At 31.0% G+C, this 17,938-nt stretch overlaps 1 protein-coding gene across 1 annotated transcript; it reads right to left on the reverse strand.

The window, feature by feature from the left end:
• Nucleotides 1-2,870: 2,870 nt before the first annotated feature.
• On the reverse strand, nucleotides 2,871-7,613 carry LOC129300190 (galactan beta-1,4-galactosyltransferase GALS3-like). Its single transcript, XM_054938726.1, has 2 exons — nucleotides 6,281-7,613; nucleotides 2,871-3,430 (listed from the first exon to the last, which is right to left on the reverse strand). The coding sequence occupies exons 1-2, from the start codon at nucleotides 7,453-7,455 to the stop codon at nucleotides 3,085-3,087; spliced, it is 1,521 nt and encodes a 506-aa protein (XP_054794701.1). The 5' UTR covers nucleotides 7,456-7,613; the 3' UTR covers nucleotides 2,871-3,084.
• Between the last annotated feature and the right edge of the window lie 10,325 nt (nucleotides 7,614-17,938).

Consider the following 17,938-nt stretch of genomic DNA (forward strand, 5'->3'; position numbering starts at 1 on the left):
CTAAACGGAGGAATACTCTTTTATTTATTTCTTTCTTTCAATAAAAGTATTTTGTTATTTCTTTATTAAAAGCCAAATATTAATTAATTTTTTAATATTACTCAATTTAAACTCATTAATTATGAGATAAAATATAATACGAATAAAAAAAATTTCATTTAAATATATACTCCCTCCATTAAAAAATATAAGGCATTTTTTGAGAAGTTAAATGTTAAAAAATGTAAGATATTTTTAGTCTTTCGAGGTGTAATCATTGTTTTTTTTTTTCAAAAATGTCCCTATTGATAATGAGTTTATATTTATTATAAAATATTTAATAGGAGTAAATATGAAAAGAGAGGATTAGTTTAAAAGTAAGTAACTACCTTATTGATTGTGAGATTCGATTTAGCAAAAGGAGTATAAAATTAAAAATTTATTTTATTTTTAAATAAATTAATAATTTAATTATCTTTCATTTGGTGCAATCCAAATAAAATTTTTAAAATAATTATTTAAGATGAATAGTATCAATACAGTCCATATTTTACTCAATAATTATTGAATTTTTTAATAAGAATCCATCCAGGACACAAATTTAGCAGTAAAGCTGTTAAATCTAAATTATAATATGGATTTTTTAAAAGAAAAAAAATAAAGATTCCTCTGGAAGGTAAAATATGCCATTTTGTGACAATAAAATAATGATGGGTTTGGACGATAATGATTGAATGCCATGGAGTTTGGGAAGCGTCGGTTAGAAGACATGACAAGAGAAAGAGCAGAGATGACAGATGTCATGCACCCACATGCGTTCTTTTTGACTTGTCCAAAAGCAAACCCTTTCATTCATCATCCACATATTCTTTCACCGTCTAGAGCACAGAATTTTTCTTTTCATCCGCAAACAATTACGCAAAAAGATTGGGAAAGAAAAAGGGAGAAAAAGGTGGGGAATGATTTATTTATTGAGGAATATAATAAAGATCCCATAAAAAAATTAAAAAAGGAGACAAATACGTGGTGGTCCCATGACTAAAAGTAAGCCTGTCCATTGAAAAGCAATGCTGGTTTGATTTTATTTATAAATCATGTTTATCTAATTTATGTATGTTTTAAAAAATTAGATAGACTTATTTGATTGTCTTAAAATTTTAGTTTATATATTCACACATAACTTTAATTAAATACAAATTATTGGTTATTTCTCTAAATCCTTTGTTCGCTATGATTAATTAATAACATTTATAGTAAGGGAGCTAATAGAAAAGTCACACACTCACACTGAGCATTGATCGATCACCAAGATTTAAATTTAGTAAAACGACAAATTTATTCATTAAATGATTGTCTTATGTAATATAATAACAATTATTTAATTTAATCAAATAAATATTAAAATTTTTTTCATATATGATACTTAGCATCAATTTTCAAATTTTTGAACATTTTAATTTTGATATTTTTCAATTATTGATAAAATTTAATGATCAGAATTGGGACATTAAAAAGGTAAGTAAATTTAAGCTACTCATTGAATCCAAATCCCAATCACAATTGAATATAAATGAGATCTCATGGATTTAAAATTTTCTTTTGGCGACAAGCAAATCATAACATAGTATTAACAAATTATAGATAATGTAGCGAAAAATTAAAAAAAATTAAATTGTTTAATTATCAAAAAATAATATTTTTAATTAACAAAAAGAAAAGGACAAAAAACAAGGATGGTCCTATGCTTAAAAGCAAGTCATGCCCACTGTAAAGGAACAAAAAACAACGTTGCCTCGTCCCTCCGTATGTTGCCACCACATGTGGTATGGGGTCCTGGGATGCCTTGGTCCCCCACGCCGACAGTGTTTTATTATTTTTTTGTTTTTTTTTATTATTTTGTTCTCCTTTGAGAGGGTTTCTCTTTCCAACCACTCCGTCAAAATGATCATTACAAAATGAAATGGATGTATTTATCAGATTCATATATAAATATTGGTAAGTTTACTTGTAAGTAACTTTTTTAAAGACATTTTTTATATTTACATAAATTTAAATTTAAAACCTTATGTTAGTACAAGCATGACTCCTACTAAGATTAACAGTTGTCAATATACATATAGGGAGAGATCACTCCTTCCCTCTGTATGCGTTTCCTCTATCGAACTGCATAAACATATTTTAAATTAATATATAGTAATGTTTAAATTTAATTTTAACCTTTTAGGGTTAATTCGTAGCAAATGATATTTTATAAGGTAAAATATATTATTAAAAAAATTAATGATATACTCTTTTGATCCTCTTTATAAATTATTTCTACTAATATACTAATGTAAAAGAAATAAAAGTGAGTAAATTTTTAAATATATCTATATATTACAAATCTAAAATGTGATACTTCCTCCTGTCGCATTTAAAAGCCACATCATAAAAGTAATTTTTGATTTAAAATATAAAACACTTTATAATAATTAAATTATTTTTTTTAATTTTATCTCTTCTTCGTTAGCGTAAAAGTATTTAATATAATTATATTATTATTTAAAATTAAGGGTAAAAATAAAAGTATATCTCAATTTTTTATTATATAAAAAAATTAATTTTTTAAAATATGTAAAATGATTGAAAATGTATTATAATAAAAATTGGAGGGAATATCATGTTACTTGTTTTTCCTCTCATAAAAGACAATTTTAAAAATATTTTTTAAATATTACCTAAAATATCACATCCTGAGTTATAAATATAACCAAATAAACATTTTAAAACATGTCTTATAAATGAGATTGGAGGGAATACAATTTTAAAATAGACAAATAAATTTAGAGTTTGAGAGTTAGTGAATCAAAAGACGCATTTGATCTATAAATACTTAGATTAAAACAAAAGAATTATCACGAATGAAACAATATCATATACCCCATCTGTATCTATAACCAAAAAAAAAAAAAAAAAAAACATACAGGGAAAAAAGGGGGAAAAGAAAAATATCCGAACGAATTTCTACTCTACCATAACAAAGTCAAATCATATATTTATACCTCAAAAAAAGAGAGAGAAAAAGAAAAAGAAAAAAGAAGAGTGGGCGAGTACTCATAATCCTGACTATTGGTGAGTGTTCTGTAACTTGGATCCAATCATCCTGGTTTCAAACTTCTTGATGACACCACCAATGTCTCTCATGGTGGTGTCCAACACATAAGGAATCTTCTCGTGCATGAGTTCTGTGGAATTCACAAGCATTTTACAGGTCTCTCTTCTCGCGGCTATGGTTCCATGGTAGTGATAGTATTTAATCCTTCCCTCTGTTTTGTGCGTTGTTTTTCCTGCCAAGTTCTGCGACATGTGAACACCTGTTGCGTACACGTTACGAGGTTGCACCGCGTACTTTCGATCCCTCCTTATGCCTCTTTTCACGTCCCTGTACACCAGTTTCTCGAATACCCATTTCCTGCATTGTTCAAATTCCTTCCGTGCTAGTTTAGATCAGAGTAAAAGTGGGAAAAAAAAAAAGACAAAATTAAGAATTTTTTTTTTTCAAAAATAACATTTTTTTAGGGTTAAAATGCATAAATACTTAGAAATTATTTTTCAAAGAGCTTTTAATATTCTTAAATCAACAATGATTCATGAGTATTCATTAATTTTATAAAAAAACCAACCCAGCCAATCCATTAAAATAACCTAAGGTTGCCAGTTAAGTTCCAACGATAAAACTTAATAAATTGGGAAAGGTCAGCATATTTTATAGTTAACAGATACCCATATTTGTTGACTTAAACATATATAAGGTCCTGAAAAAGTTTCCAAGTATTTCCGCACTTTTAATATTATTTTTTTTACTATTTTTAAGAATTTTCCTTCCTAATTTTCATATCTCTATATTTTTCTTTCTATTTAAACAAAAAGTTAGACTCGGTTAGAGGAAATATTAAAAAAAAAAGGAAAATAGAAAATTATAAGAATAATTTTTCTCTAATAATTTTTCTTCCTATCTAGAGGAAGGGTCAAAGTTCACACATGGATCTTCAAAGGGAAAAACAGGACATGAAAGAAATAGACACAGTACATGAATCAATGTTTAAATTAGAATTTACAACCAATAACAACTCACCATGTAAATGAATTTTACATATTTTTCAACTTGATTTGCCAATACCAGATTAAAACTTGTTCATTAAAACTGATTTATGAAACCCCAGGTACAGAGTTTGGCTTTGACATAAGGTCAGAAAGAAAAATCCCAACATGAATCCTGTCTCAAACCTGTCCCATGTTTCTAAAAAAATAATACATATATATATATAATATTAAATAATTCAAATTATAGATCAAATGATTGTTTCAAATTAAAAACATTATAATATGTAAACAATTAGATTGACTCAAAACACATTTTCTCATCAAATAAAATTTATCATTTTCAGTAAATTGTGGGACAGGACAGGAAAGACATGTAGTCATACAATATCTGCAACATTAGGTATAAATATCAACAAGAAAAAAACTTGGCCATAAAAAAAAAGTTAAAAATAATATATGGGAGAGTACCGAAAAAAAAATCTAACCTCAGCCCCACCCATGGTTATTCCTATCTACTTAATAATATTTATAAGTCATTTTTAATATGATTTACTATAACTAAAAATAAACCCTTAAATCTAAATAAATTTGTCTTAAAATTTAACATATTTTCACATTTATAAAGGCAAACAGAATTATTTTAATAATTTTTTTAACATTTAATAAGGATAGAAAAGTAAAAAATGAACATGACTAAAATTAATCTTTTTTTTTCTGCCTTATAAATAAAATTAGATGAATATATCTAATTCCCTCAAGAAAAGTGAGAAAACTTGTGTGAATGAGAATTAGAAATGGCAAAAGGAAGTAGAAAGAGTGAAAGACCAAGAGAGTAGGGCAGGGCCTTTTTCTGTGTGTCTCTTAAATTACAAAGCAGATTCCAATTCCCATATGGGGTTATATGTTGTAATCAGACAATATGTAAATGCAATAATACATTTGACAACTCAGACAACACTTTGAGACTTTGTTTTCTTCATCACGTGATGACACACTACTAATAAAAATCGAACCACCACCACTACTTGCCAGATAGATGTAACTGTTATAGTGGTGAATATGTTAAGCTTCTTAAATGCATCTCATTTAAATATATATATATATATATATATCTTGGAATGCATACCTACAAATTAGTCATATTCAATATTGATTCGTAGACATTGGTAGTAAAATGTCTTCATCTAGAATAAAATATCATTCAAAACGGCCAACTAGTTTATAAGAATACCACTCAAGCCATATGAAATTTGTTCAATGAGTAATGTGTAAGTACTACCATTATGAAGATTTCTTTAGTGCCTTAATAGGTACTGTACTTCCTTTAAAAGGCCAATTAGTTAATAAGGACATGACTTACACAGTCTAACATAACTTCAAATCTTACCGGCCAATGTTAATATGCAAGTAGTTCTATAAACACTTTTTAAAGTGAGAAACCTAACCAGACCATGATAAACTCAAAACCTAATTTACCAAAACTTTTAGATGCCAAATAAAAAATTCTAAACAAAGCAAGCTCGATTATTTTATTTTAATTTTATTTTTTTGGGTTTAATTTCTTTAATTTCCAAAATCTGGAATCCAAGCCTCAGAAAGTTTTTATTGAAGAAGACAAAATAGGTGATTAAAGAATGGTTGAGAATTTTCAGCAACACAATTCAGACTCTTGACCAAGCAAGAACAAATTGTTATTTCTAACAATAAACACGGTCCGGCACATATGAATAAGAAACACATCACATTGAAATAATTGTTTAATCCTAAATTCATAACACCACATGTCAATGCGCGTTAGGAGGATAACACATGACACACAAGAATGGGGCTAATAGTTCCAAACACATCAATCATCTTCTTCCCTGTCCTCTACCATTGCTTTGAAAAACAAGACAATTATTTATCATCAATAGAAAGTGACAACACGCATCTGATATCCCCAATGAAAATAGTTGGGCAAAATGCCCATCGTTGATTGTTCCACAACGTTAAGATTCAGAAGAAAAGAAGTATCAAGTTGGGCATAATAACCATAACCGCATCCAGATCAGCTCTGAATTTCACATTGAACATAATTCAACTTGTTTGATCAATTCAATACCACGATTGACACGCAAAATTGAGTTCAATTCATAGCAAACAGACAAGATCTCAGGTTATGAATGGCAACATACAGTAAAATAGATCAGAGACAGAGAAGGAGAGATTCTGAAAGTACCTGTAAGTTTTGCCGTAATCTTCAGAGAGACAAATCTTACTGCTCATGGGCATCTGTTCGAAGGTGAATTGAGAATACTCAGAAAGCGAATCGAGCACAGTTTTGATTGTGCTTTTAGGTGGCACATAAATATACTCATCAACATCGAAGAAGAACATCCACTTGGCCATAAACTTGTATCGATGCAAACAATCATTCACCACCATGAATTGATTGTGATAATACCCATCAAATCTCTCTTGGTCTCTAATATCCTGCAATGTCACATACCCCAATTCCATCCATGGCTTCAAAACCTCAAGCACTTGTTCGTGGACCCCACCTGCATCGTGTATCACAAAGTGAGATCTGGGTCCGAAGAGCCTCACATGGTAAGCGATCCATTCTCTAACTCTCTGAGGGTTCAAGTTTCCGTACAACGACGATCCACAGTAGAAGTACTCGTACTTGGGCTTCGAGGTGAAAATGGAAACGTCTAGACTTCCCGGCGACTCCGTGAGGACCTCCATTCTATCAGTGAAGTTGAAACTGGCGTCACCGCCGCCGGAAGTGGCGGCGTAGAGGAACAATTTGCCGCCGGAGTTGTCAACATTGACGGGCTCCGAGAAGGTACAGTTCACGATCACCACCGTGTAGACATGGCCGTAGCCCCAATCTGGAAGCATCTTGTACCCAACGGTGGTGACGGGTTTCGCGGTCGTGTTCACGCGCGGGGCCCACTCACACTCGTAGGTCGGCTTGCCGTAGACATGGAGCGGCTTGGAAGAGAGACCTACAATAGCGAATGTGTTCAGACCTCCTCTGTAAGCACCCATGGTGACGAAGTTGTAAGCTGCAGAACCATAAGGATTAAAATCCCGCTTGATGATTCCATCATCGGAGGCCGGCCGTGGTGGTGACGCTGGCGGCTGCACAGACGGTGGAACAGAAAGCAATCTAGATAACTGGGTAGACGCAGAGGATTCACTAGAAGAAGAAGAAGGTGGTGGGTCTTGGGGTTGGGAGACGCGTGAGATGCAGACACGGAGATCAGAAGCAGAGATGGTGAAGCGAGAAGGGATGAACTGAAGAAAAGTGGCGATAGAACAAAGAACCAGAAGTGTTGTGAGAAGAAGCTTGAGCTCAGCTGTGTAGTTCGCTAATACACCAACAAACAGTTTCTTCTCTTTCGCCATTGTTGCCTACAGTTTCTTCTGAATCTTCCCTTTTCTCTGTGAACAGAGAAGGTGGTGGGAGGGGTGGCGAAGGAGAAGGGAAAGTGTTTATAGTCGTTTTGTGGGGTGAGTCTATATAATGTGCTTAGAATTTAGATTTAGAATTATTGAAGAATCAAATTAGGGCATTTCGTAGCAGAAGATTATGATGCCATATGATTGATGCTTGATTGAGGGCAGTTTTCCAACCGTGATATGAAGCCCTCCATCTAATATGATTTGTAAAGAAAATGAAACTTTTTAATTATTTAATTCAATTTTTGTTAAAAATATTCGTTGATTTATTTTAACATTTTGTTTTTATTTTTATTTCCATATTTTTTTACAGTTCTATCTCTGCATATTTTTAAATTTTTAAATCATTTTAATTACATTTAAATGATATGAATTTATTTTTTTAAATGTGAATATGAAAAATAAATTTTTGAAAAATATTAAATTCAATTTATATGAATTAATGTAAAAATTTTAAAAAATGAAAAAAAAAGATGGTGGAAAAATAAATTTTTGAAAACAAACTTGCACTTTCCTCTTGTTAACATAAATTTTCTAAGGTTCTTACGAAATATAAGAAAAATGTCTATATAAAAGTTGAATTTCTATATAAATAATAACGTTGAATGTCCATATGAAAGATATTTGATTAAAGTATATTTGGTTGATATAAACATATAATGTAAAATTGCTCAATTTTCTCTTACTTTTATTTCACGCATGTGCTGATTTGTAAACAAAATGAAACTTTTTAATTATTTAATTCAACTTTTGATTTAAAAAATTGGTGATTTGTTTTAACATTTTATTTTGTTTTAAGTTTTAATTCCATATTTTTTCTCTTTACAGTTCTACCTCTGCATATTTTTAAATTTGAGTCATTTTAATACATTTAAAAGATATGAATTTATTTTCATAAATATGAATATGAAAATAAATATTTCCAAAAAAATATTAATTTCATTTTATGTAAATTAATGTAAACAATATAAAAGTTGGGAAAAAAAAAGAAGAAGGTAGAAAAACAAAATAAAAAATTTCAAAAATTTCAATTTCCTGTACTTTCCTCTTTTTTTTTTTTTAACGTAAATCGTCTAAAGTTAGAACGAAATATAAGAAAAATGTCTATATTGAAGTTGAATTTCTATAGAAATAATCACGTTGAATAAGGTATTTCCATATGAGAGATCCTTGATTAAAGTATATTTGGTTGATAGAAAGATAGTCTATAAATATATAATGGTAAAATTGCTCAATTTTCTCTTACTTTTATTTCACGCATGTGCTGATTTGTAAACAAAATGAAACTTTTTAATTATTTAATTCAATATTTGTTAAAAAATATTGGTGATTTGTTTTAACATTTTATTTTGTTTTAAGTTTTAATTCCATATCTTTGCTCTTTACATTTCTACCTCTGCACATTTTTAAATTTTTGAGTCATTTTAATACATTTAAAAGACATGAATTTATTTTCATAAATATAAATATGAAAATAAATATTTCAAAAAAATATTAAATTCATTTTGTATAAATTTAAGTAAACAAAATAAAAGTTGAAAAAAAGAAGGTAGAAAAACAAAATGGAAAAAAAATTCAATTTCTTGTACTTTCCTCTTTTTTTTTAAACATATATTCTCTAAGGTTCTTGCGTATAAGAAAACAATGTCTACGTTGAAGTTGATTTTCAATAGAAACAATAACGTTGAATAAGGTGTTTCCAAAATTATGCGAGATCTTTAATTAAAGTAGACGTGGATAGATATTATAACGTGAAGATAGTATATAAACAATAAAACAGTGGGAAATTTGCTTAATTTTCTCTTAAATTTATTTCACGCATGTGCTTGATTGTGGCCTTTGGGACAGCGGTGAAATCAACGATTTTCTCAACTTACCTTTAATTAAATTAAAATAAAAGAATTTTTTTTTTTTTGACCAACAAATAGAAGAGATTAAACACCCACAGATTACAAAGGAGAGAGGGAGACATGGGAACGGGTTGATCCAAATGAAACTGCAGCGGTAGTTTAGTTTGAGATGAACAGGGCAATTGAATAAGGAGTTTTATCATATGACTCTTCTTTTAATGTACGAGGACAATTAATAATGGATTAAGTTGAGTAAAAAAAAGCTAATCTTTTATAATAAGATAAATAAATAACTTATCTTTTAAATTTTAAGTTTAATAGCATCATACATTTATTTATTGTGTAGATTATTCCATGAACTTTTGAGAACAGTTGTCGTTAATAAAAATTAATTTTAAACTTTAGTTAACTAAAAAAAATGATAGAAAAGACATTAAAAATTATAGAAAAATAAAAAAATTACAATAAAGGATTTAAAAATTATAGATAAGAACCTAAAAAATTATAGAAGGAGACAAATTTTTTTTTCTTTTCTATAATTTTTTGCTATCCTTTTCTATTATTTTTTAGTCAATTAATGGTTAAATTTAACTTTTATTAATGGAGGAGCTTGATTGCACTATTTTCAAAAGTTGAAAAAATAATTTGCACAATATATAAGCTCAAAGTCTATAGTGTTACTGATCCTAAAATTCAGGGTGTAATTTGCCCATGTATCCTTTATAATATATCAAATTAAGGTTCGAATCTCTAATAAAAAAATGTCCACATTTAGTATTTGGTCATGCTTTGAAAATGAGGATACTTAGATGCAATTAAAAATATATGAGCAAAACTTTTACATTGTGTTTGGGAGTCTTTTTAAGGAAAGAATAAAATGGAGTGTAATAGTTAAAAAGCTTGAGGCACTATTTGAGAGTTATTTATTTTTTAAAGAGGAGTGCAATGATAAGGAGCGGTCCTTAAAGCCATCCTTTGTCATCTAAAACTCAATTTTTTTTATGAACAAAAGTTCGTCTAGTTTGTAAGGAGTTAACTCATAACCTACAGGATTGTAGGATCAAATTTTGCTATTAATGTGGAAACTTTTTTAGTAAGCAATTTGTAAGTACCTTTGTAAACTTTCTTTGAGTCTGAAAACATGCTTTAGCCTTAATTAGCCTCTAGGATCCAACTCACAAAAAAATTTTATATAAAAATAAAACTTAATTTTTTATGAAAAGTTAGACGATTACAAATTATGAATTAAAGATGAGTGTGGACGATTAAGGAATGTGATAGGAAAGAAATTAAATAGTATAGTGGTGTACACAGGGGATAATCTATACAAGATAATGGGTAGAACCTAATCATGAATGCACAAGCAGGTTGAGAAAACTATTTTTATCAAAGTTGTGCAGCAAAATCATGATAAGTGGATCATGATAGTTGTAATGACTTCCGTCATTATCCAATACTAAGCCCAGTTAAAATGAATAATCCTTACAATAAGGATCAACTATAGCTAAAGTTAAATCAAAGTTCTTAAAACCATTTCTAAGGATTGGGATCCCAAAAGTCCTTTGAAAATAAATAATAAAAACAATGCTCTTGAAATTACTTAAAATCAAGGTATAAGAGTATGCCAAAATATGGGAAGTAAATTGAGCATTTAAAAATATTCAAACACAAGCATTTCAAAAATATAGGTACATCTATCATGGTCAACATCCTTCTTCACCAAAGCCAACTTTAAGTCACATATCCGCCACAGCGGAAGCCTCTTAATAGCACATAATTTTGCAGCATATGAAAAAGAAAACTAACTTCTAAATCATCTAATTAATAGCTTGGATCTTCGATTTAGGTGATCCAAGTGTTCACACAAAGATAAACCAAAAACCTACCCAATGGTTTTGGTTTCACTCCAATTTGGTACCGTATGAGGATCCTAGAATGCTAAGTACAAAACAAGCTTTTAATGCTACAAGCACCCTCAAGTGTGTCCCTTGTTGAACCATCATATTTTACCAATTGCAAATGATTCTCAAGCATACATATTTATAAGCATAATACCCTACCAAGTAAATCCAAGAAATAAAAGGTATCAATTATAATCATAAATATGCAATAATGGTCTTTCTCAAGTCTAAGTCCTAATAACCAACAAATGACTCAAATATAACAATAGGGCTACATGCAGATGATAAATAGTTAATATATTAAAATCAATCCCTAAGTTGGCAAAATATGTGTTTAATTACACTACAAGAAGACTAACAACAAGCTTAGTCCTTAACCTTGGAGGCTTCCCCTTTTTCTTTCTTCTTGAAATCCCCTGGAAATATTTTAATAGATGGGAGTAAGATTATACATTCTCAATAACCAAGGCACATAAATTTAAGTACATACAAGTGTGGCAAATACAAGCATATAAAGGCAAGGACTCAATTAATCTTCAACATGTATCAAAAGACCATTAATCAATAATCACAAATTATATAATGCAATGAAGATGATTATGCATGATCTTGTGTATTTCATCCTTATTCCTCTCCTAATATCTTTTGATTGAATCCATAGGCTATTAAATCATATAGAATAATCCATGTGACTGAATTAAACCTTCTCTCTATTTGTGGGGATTATTCCGCCAAGGTTCCCGGTCCTTATTCTTAGACCATGAATTTCCCCTTCGCAAATATTAGGGTGTCATAGTTGTCATGACCCACACTGTCCCTCATAAGAAATTGATGATCCCAAGCAAATGTTCTTACATATGCTATCCCTGAAGGACAATGGATATAAATGCACTATAATAAAAATGCATAAATTTTGATGGTGGCTGTACCACGTGGATTTCATAATGCCCTTACTTACTTGGGCGAACTCCCACCCATATATGATCATGCAACATGCTCATATTACTCAATGGCATGTCATAAACACAAATTTAATTAACTTATCTCATAATCAAGTGCATGTTATCAAGTCAAGAATAACTAACCAATAATTATCTCATGCTAAAAATCATATATTCGTGCTTATATTTCACTTAAGCACACAACTACATTCTCATATCCATGCTCATTGATTCACATATCCATAGTCATGCTCATTAAGATCACAATTATCACAATTCCATCATCATATCGTGCTTCATAATCACATTGAAATTCATTCAATCATACCATATAACTCATGTTGTAATATCCTAAACCTTTAATTCGGAACTAATTGCTACGTAAGGATAAATTAGTAGATTAATTATAATTTTGGATGGTAAATTAACATTTTGGGTTGTTAGATAGTTGAATGATTACGATTAAGTGAAGGAATAGTGATTTGGAGCTAAGTATGTGATTTATAGTGAGAGTTCCCTCACTATGCCATTACTGCAACATATGTATTATGTGCCACAGTGTATGGCATAAAATCTAGATAAGAAGGACATGGCTTAGCTCAAAATTAGAAGGAAAAAGAGAGAAAAACATGAAAGGGAAGGAAAGGGGAGGGTTCTCTGCTAGGATAAGCCATTATTGACACCAAGGGAATAATTCCAACCTATCGCTTATCAAGTAAGTTTTGTACCTTGCTACTCTCTTATTTTACCCTAATTTCTCTAAGTTTGAGAGGTACAGAAATTGAATTAGGAAGTTTTAAATAGTTTTTTTTTCTTATCATTTAGCTATGAGAAGCTTTTTGTAAGTTAAATTTAGGTTTTGTGACTGGTTTGATCATTAATAGTTGAGCTTTAAAGTTGCAAGCTCAATTTAACCAAGATTAGAAAGTTTAAAAGAGTGAAAATGCTCATTTGGATTATATGAAGGCTAATGGAAGTTATAGAAGGTGTGGGGAAGATTAATAGGATTTAAGGTTGCTAACTAGAAGTGGATAGGTAATAAAGTGAGCTTGAGTTAGCTTAATTATGTTAATTAGTATTTGTGATTAATTTGATAATTGACTTATAGTGTTACATTGTATAGATTAACATGGCTTATGAGTAATTCTAAGCAATTGGAAGTTAACCATGTAAAGAGTATTGTGGGTAACCCTTTATAGAAATAGAAGGGTTAGAGTGTAATGTTCGCTTTGACATTACCAAAATAACACTCATATACGTCGTTATGATAACTAGGATTACATAAAAACCTAAGAAGAAGTTATCACAATTCAAGGATTTAAAAGATAATTAGTATAAAATAATGGGATCCCAAGAAAACCCTTTTCTTTTAAAATAGTGTTCAAGCTCAAACCATAGTTAGAAATCAAATAAATACAAATGCGGAAGCATAGAAATCAAATAAGCTTTAAAACAGGCTGAAATATGCCTTTTCTCAAAAATTTGGTCCGTTCGTTGTGGCGGATGGCATAAAAGGATGAATCGCTCAGAAGGTACCTATGTCGTGGCACAACCACCATGCATCGTGGCGTGCACCTACTGTCACGATAGCACTCTGAACTTTCAGAGTGCACCATTTCGCCATTTGATGTCTGATTTATGTGGTTCAAGTGTCTACACAAAGCTCATCGAGCCCTCTAGGTAATGGCATTAGTCTCATACTCAAATGATCATCCATTGAAAATATAGACACTTGAACCCCAAAATGGTTCATTTCCACCTAAAAACACACATAAAGGTGTCCAACTCACAATGCCTAATACCATTAGCCCTAGAGATAATTTGACCACCTTAAATGGACCACCCACAACATGACAAAATAATCATATCATACAATTAAGCATTCTCACTTAAAATGACCACCAAACCCCTATTTGACAATAACACAAAGGGGTGGATAAAATTTAGCACACATGTCAATTGGTCATTTTGGTATATAAATCACTTCAAATTCATCACTTGTAATCGTAACTTGGCCAAGCACATACACTTAATCCACAACATCAACCTTGGACCAAGATACGCATACTTATCACAAATTCATACAAGTGATAACCAAAATAATATCATGTTCCTAAGTTGGCATTATAACATAGCATATTCATTACAAACCCAAAAAGGAAAAGGGAAGAGCTATACAACTATTTCTCTTCATTCTTCAGTTGTCCCTTCCTTCCCCTTGCCCCTACCGGAGCCCTCACCTGTAAATATAACCACGGGGTGAGATAAACATCTCAATAATAGAATAATTCACTACTATTAATTAACATGCACAACCATTAGGGAGTAAAGTTATTACACACCAAAATATACTTTTGCATATTATAACATACTCTTTTTTATCAACACAAATCATTTACCATTAGCATGATCATTCTACCATTTGAGCCTCTATATCACCCCGACTGAAACCATAGGCTCTTGAACCAAGTGCACATCTATAATGGTCGGAGCTCACCTTCGGTGGTAGGATCAGGCCAAAGGCATCCTATCCCACTTTTAGACTATGGTCTGCCCCTATCACACATGAATCGGGGTGTCATTACTTTAACACCGTATCACTGATATTAAGGAGCATCACTCTCCAACGCCGTATCCCCCATGGATATTAAGGAGAAAATTTCCAACACCGTGCCTTACTAGACACTAAGGAGATACATGTTATATGAACTTCCACTACTCCTTCCTACAGGTAAACTCCCAACCCCTAACATGATCATGCTCAAATTACCGCACATTTCACACCCTTATGAGAAATCACTAATTTTCACATAAGAACCCAAATTCTTTATCATTTCAAAAGTAGTTTCTAATGCATGAGAAAATCATCTTTCACAATATTCCAAGCTTTCAAACACTAAACACATATATTTATCTACTTATAAATAGTTAAGCAGTATAATTAACCAGTATAAATTATTCCATCACCTCAACCCTTTGTCACACAAAAGGGTTACTATGGCTTAATGTTAGCTCCACACATTTTATATGCATGAGGTAGCTCGATAAATACGCAATCTACATAATCAAGTGACAATCGTCAATTATCACTCCAGATAAACCTTAAATTTTCTAGGTTTTAAGTGCCCATAACACTCAATTTCTTTATCTAACCATATCAACCATTTCCAAAAACTTTAATCCTCCTATTAAACATCCTACAACACCAAAATCACTAGCTAATTTCCTACATTGTCTTAAAATCTTCATATTATACCTAGGGTTCATCCAAACTCTCAATACAAATTTTCAATCACCATAAAACTCATAAACTTGGGGTTAGAGGATTGATTTAACTTCCCAAGACCTTAAATAAACCAATGGGTTTGGTTTAAACCTAAGGAAACTGAAATTAAAGCCTCTATTGCCCTAAAAGTTAGAAATCTATGCATAAAGATGAAGGAGAGGGAATGTGGAAACTTATCTAAGGATGATTCAAGCTCTTAATACTCCTAATGTGGCCTAGGGGTTGTGCTATAGTAGAAAACACTCTCTTCTTCATCGCTATCTCATTTTACTTTTTTCTTTCTTCTGTTTTCGATCTTTTTTTCACATTTAATAAGTGCTGATTTTGTGCGTGCATCACAGTGCATTGACACGCCCGCCGCAGTACATGGCACAGAAAGCCCTACTAAGATTTAAACTCCCTTTTGTGCCATGGCCTACTCAAACATCAACCTAACCCTCTTCTAAGGTTGTTTAAGGATCTAAAAACTATATTAGTCTCCTATAAATCTCATTAATTAATAATTTATTTAAATTGACCAATTTACTCTTAGAAATACCAACAATTACTAATTGAAAAACTTAGGATGTTACATAGTGTAACTGGATAATTCATTATGTTTACTAGCTTATTTATTTATTTATAAGTTAATTTGTCTAATATGATATATGGTATTATTCTTTGGCATGATTTGAAACTTGCTTGATTTTGAATTGGAAGGGGATTTGATTCATAAAGTAAACTACTAAAAAGGTTGTTTTAAAAACCTAAAATTTACACTTTTGGCTAGGTGATTCTACTACTAAAAGTGTAACATCTTGAATTTCTAATCCTGTATTAATAATTGATTAGTAGATGAATTAGTGATTTAATTTTAGATTAGGGTTCTGAGTGATGAAGTATTATTTTGACTCATTAGGATGTTAATTGAATAGATAAGAGTGGAAGAGCGAAATTTTAAAGCAAATCATATGAGCATAGTACGACTTTCCCTCACTGTGCCATGCACCATTAGGGGGGATAGATGCATCACAGCGCATGGTGCAAAACTTTAGTTAATAGGGATGTGTCCAACTCATGAAACAAAAGGAAAGAATGTAAGAGAAGGGGTTTGGCATGGAGGAGAACCTAAGCTGTACTAGGCAAGCTAAATCAGGAGTAAGGACGATATTTCCAACCTGTTACTTATCGGGTAAGTCTCATACTACCTTAACCTTCGATTCTACCATATTTTCTCTTAGTTTTAACTAGTGAGAAATTAAATTTGGGAGTTTTAAGGGGTTGATTTTTTTATCTTATAGTAATAGAAAAGTTCTTTGAAACTAAACTAGTACTTTGTGACTGGCTAGAGTCAGAACGATAAAGCTTTGAAACTATAGGAAAGATTTTCCTTAATCTAAAGAGAGAGAGTAGTGAGAGAAATTTGGTTAGAAAAGGTTAAATCTTGTAATAAGGGGTAATTGATGGTAATAAGTGTAATTGAGTGTGAATTGTGGAATTTATAGTGACTAGATATTTAATTGCGATAATTGGCACTTTGTCAATAGTAAGATTGACTTTGAATGCCAATTTTATGTAGATTCTAGTGTGTGATAAGTGGATAAGTGGAAAGAGATTTGAGTAAGAAAATTACACAGGTAAACCATTCTATCGAATAGAAGGGTTGAGGTAACCATATAGTTTGTTGTATTTATTAACTATTATAATTGTGTGTAAGTAGATATGAAATAGTGAAATTAGTTTTATGAGTTTTATACATGATTTGTTTTTGAAAACAGTTTTAGCATGAACATCAGTTTGTGAAGTGAAATTTAAAAGGTTACTGATTTCGATTGATATATATATATATATATATGATATGATATTATGTGCTATGGAAATGTGAATGAGTAGTGAAAATTGTGAAAAGAGCATGATCATAAAGGTTAGGAGTTCACCCAAGATATATGGAGATGTGTGTGTGTGGAGAAGTGAGTGAAAAATCCATATAGTCGAGCTGGCACCATGGACATCTAGTACAGCATTATATGGGCTGTTACCATAGGTAATTCGGTACAGCATACTATGGCACAGTTACCATAGGACATTCGGGCAGTCTGGCAACTCCCTGTACTCATTAGGGTATGGTTAGGAGTCAACAGTGCCTTTATCACAAGTGTGTGAAGAGGAAAACCATAGTCCGTAGGTGGTTTAGATTACCTTTGGTCGAGTGTTTCTACCATCGAAATTGCGCTCTGATGAACAAGTGGTTGATTCAGGAGAGTCTATGGTTTCATGTCGGGGAGCTTGGGAGGATCGGTGGATAGATGATCATAATAAGGTGTACAAGTGTTTGAAAAAGTGATTTATATGTTAAAATGATGTTTAGCTATTATATACTATATATAGATGCTGCATTATGGCTTTTATTACTTTGGCATGGTTATTTGTGGTAACAAGCATATAAATGAAACTATGTTGGTTACTGAGATT

This window comes from Prosopis cineraria, unplaced genomic scaffold (assembly GCF_029017545.1).
Source record: "Prosopis cineraria cultivar Desert tree isolate PC_DT_omini unplaced genomic scaffold, ASM2901754v1 PC1471, whole genome shotgun sequence".
In the NCBI taxonomy this organism is placed as follows: domain Eukaryota; kingdom Viridiplantae; phylum Streptophyta; class Magnoliopsida; order Fabales; family Fabaceae; genus Prosopis; species Prosopis cineraria.

Coding starts and splice junctions, on each gene's coding strand:
- LOC129300190 (XM_054938726.1), bottom strand. CDS start 7,455: ATGGCGAAAGAGAAGAAACTGTTTGTTGGTGTATTAGCGAACTACACA. Junction 3,431..6,280: donor GATTACGGCAAAACTTACAG/GTACTTTCAGAA, acceptor TGAACAATGCAG/GAAATGGGTATTCGAGAAAC.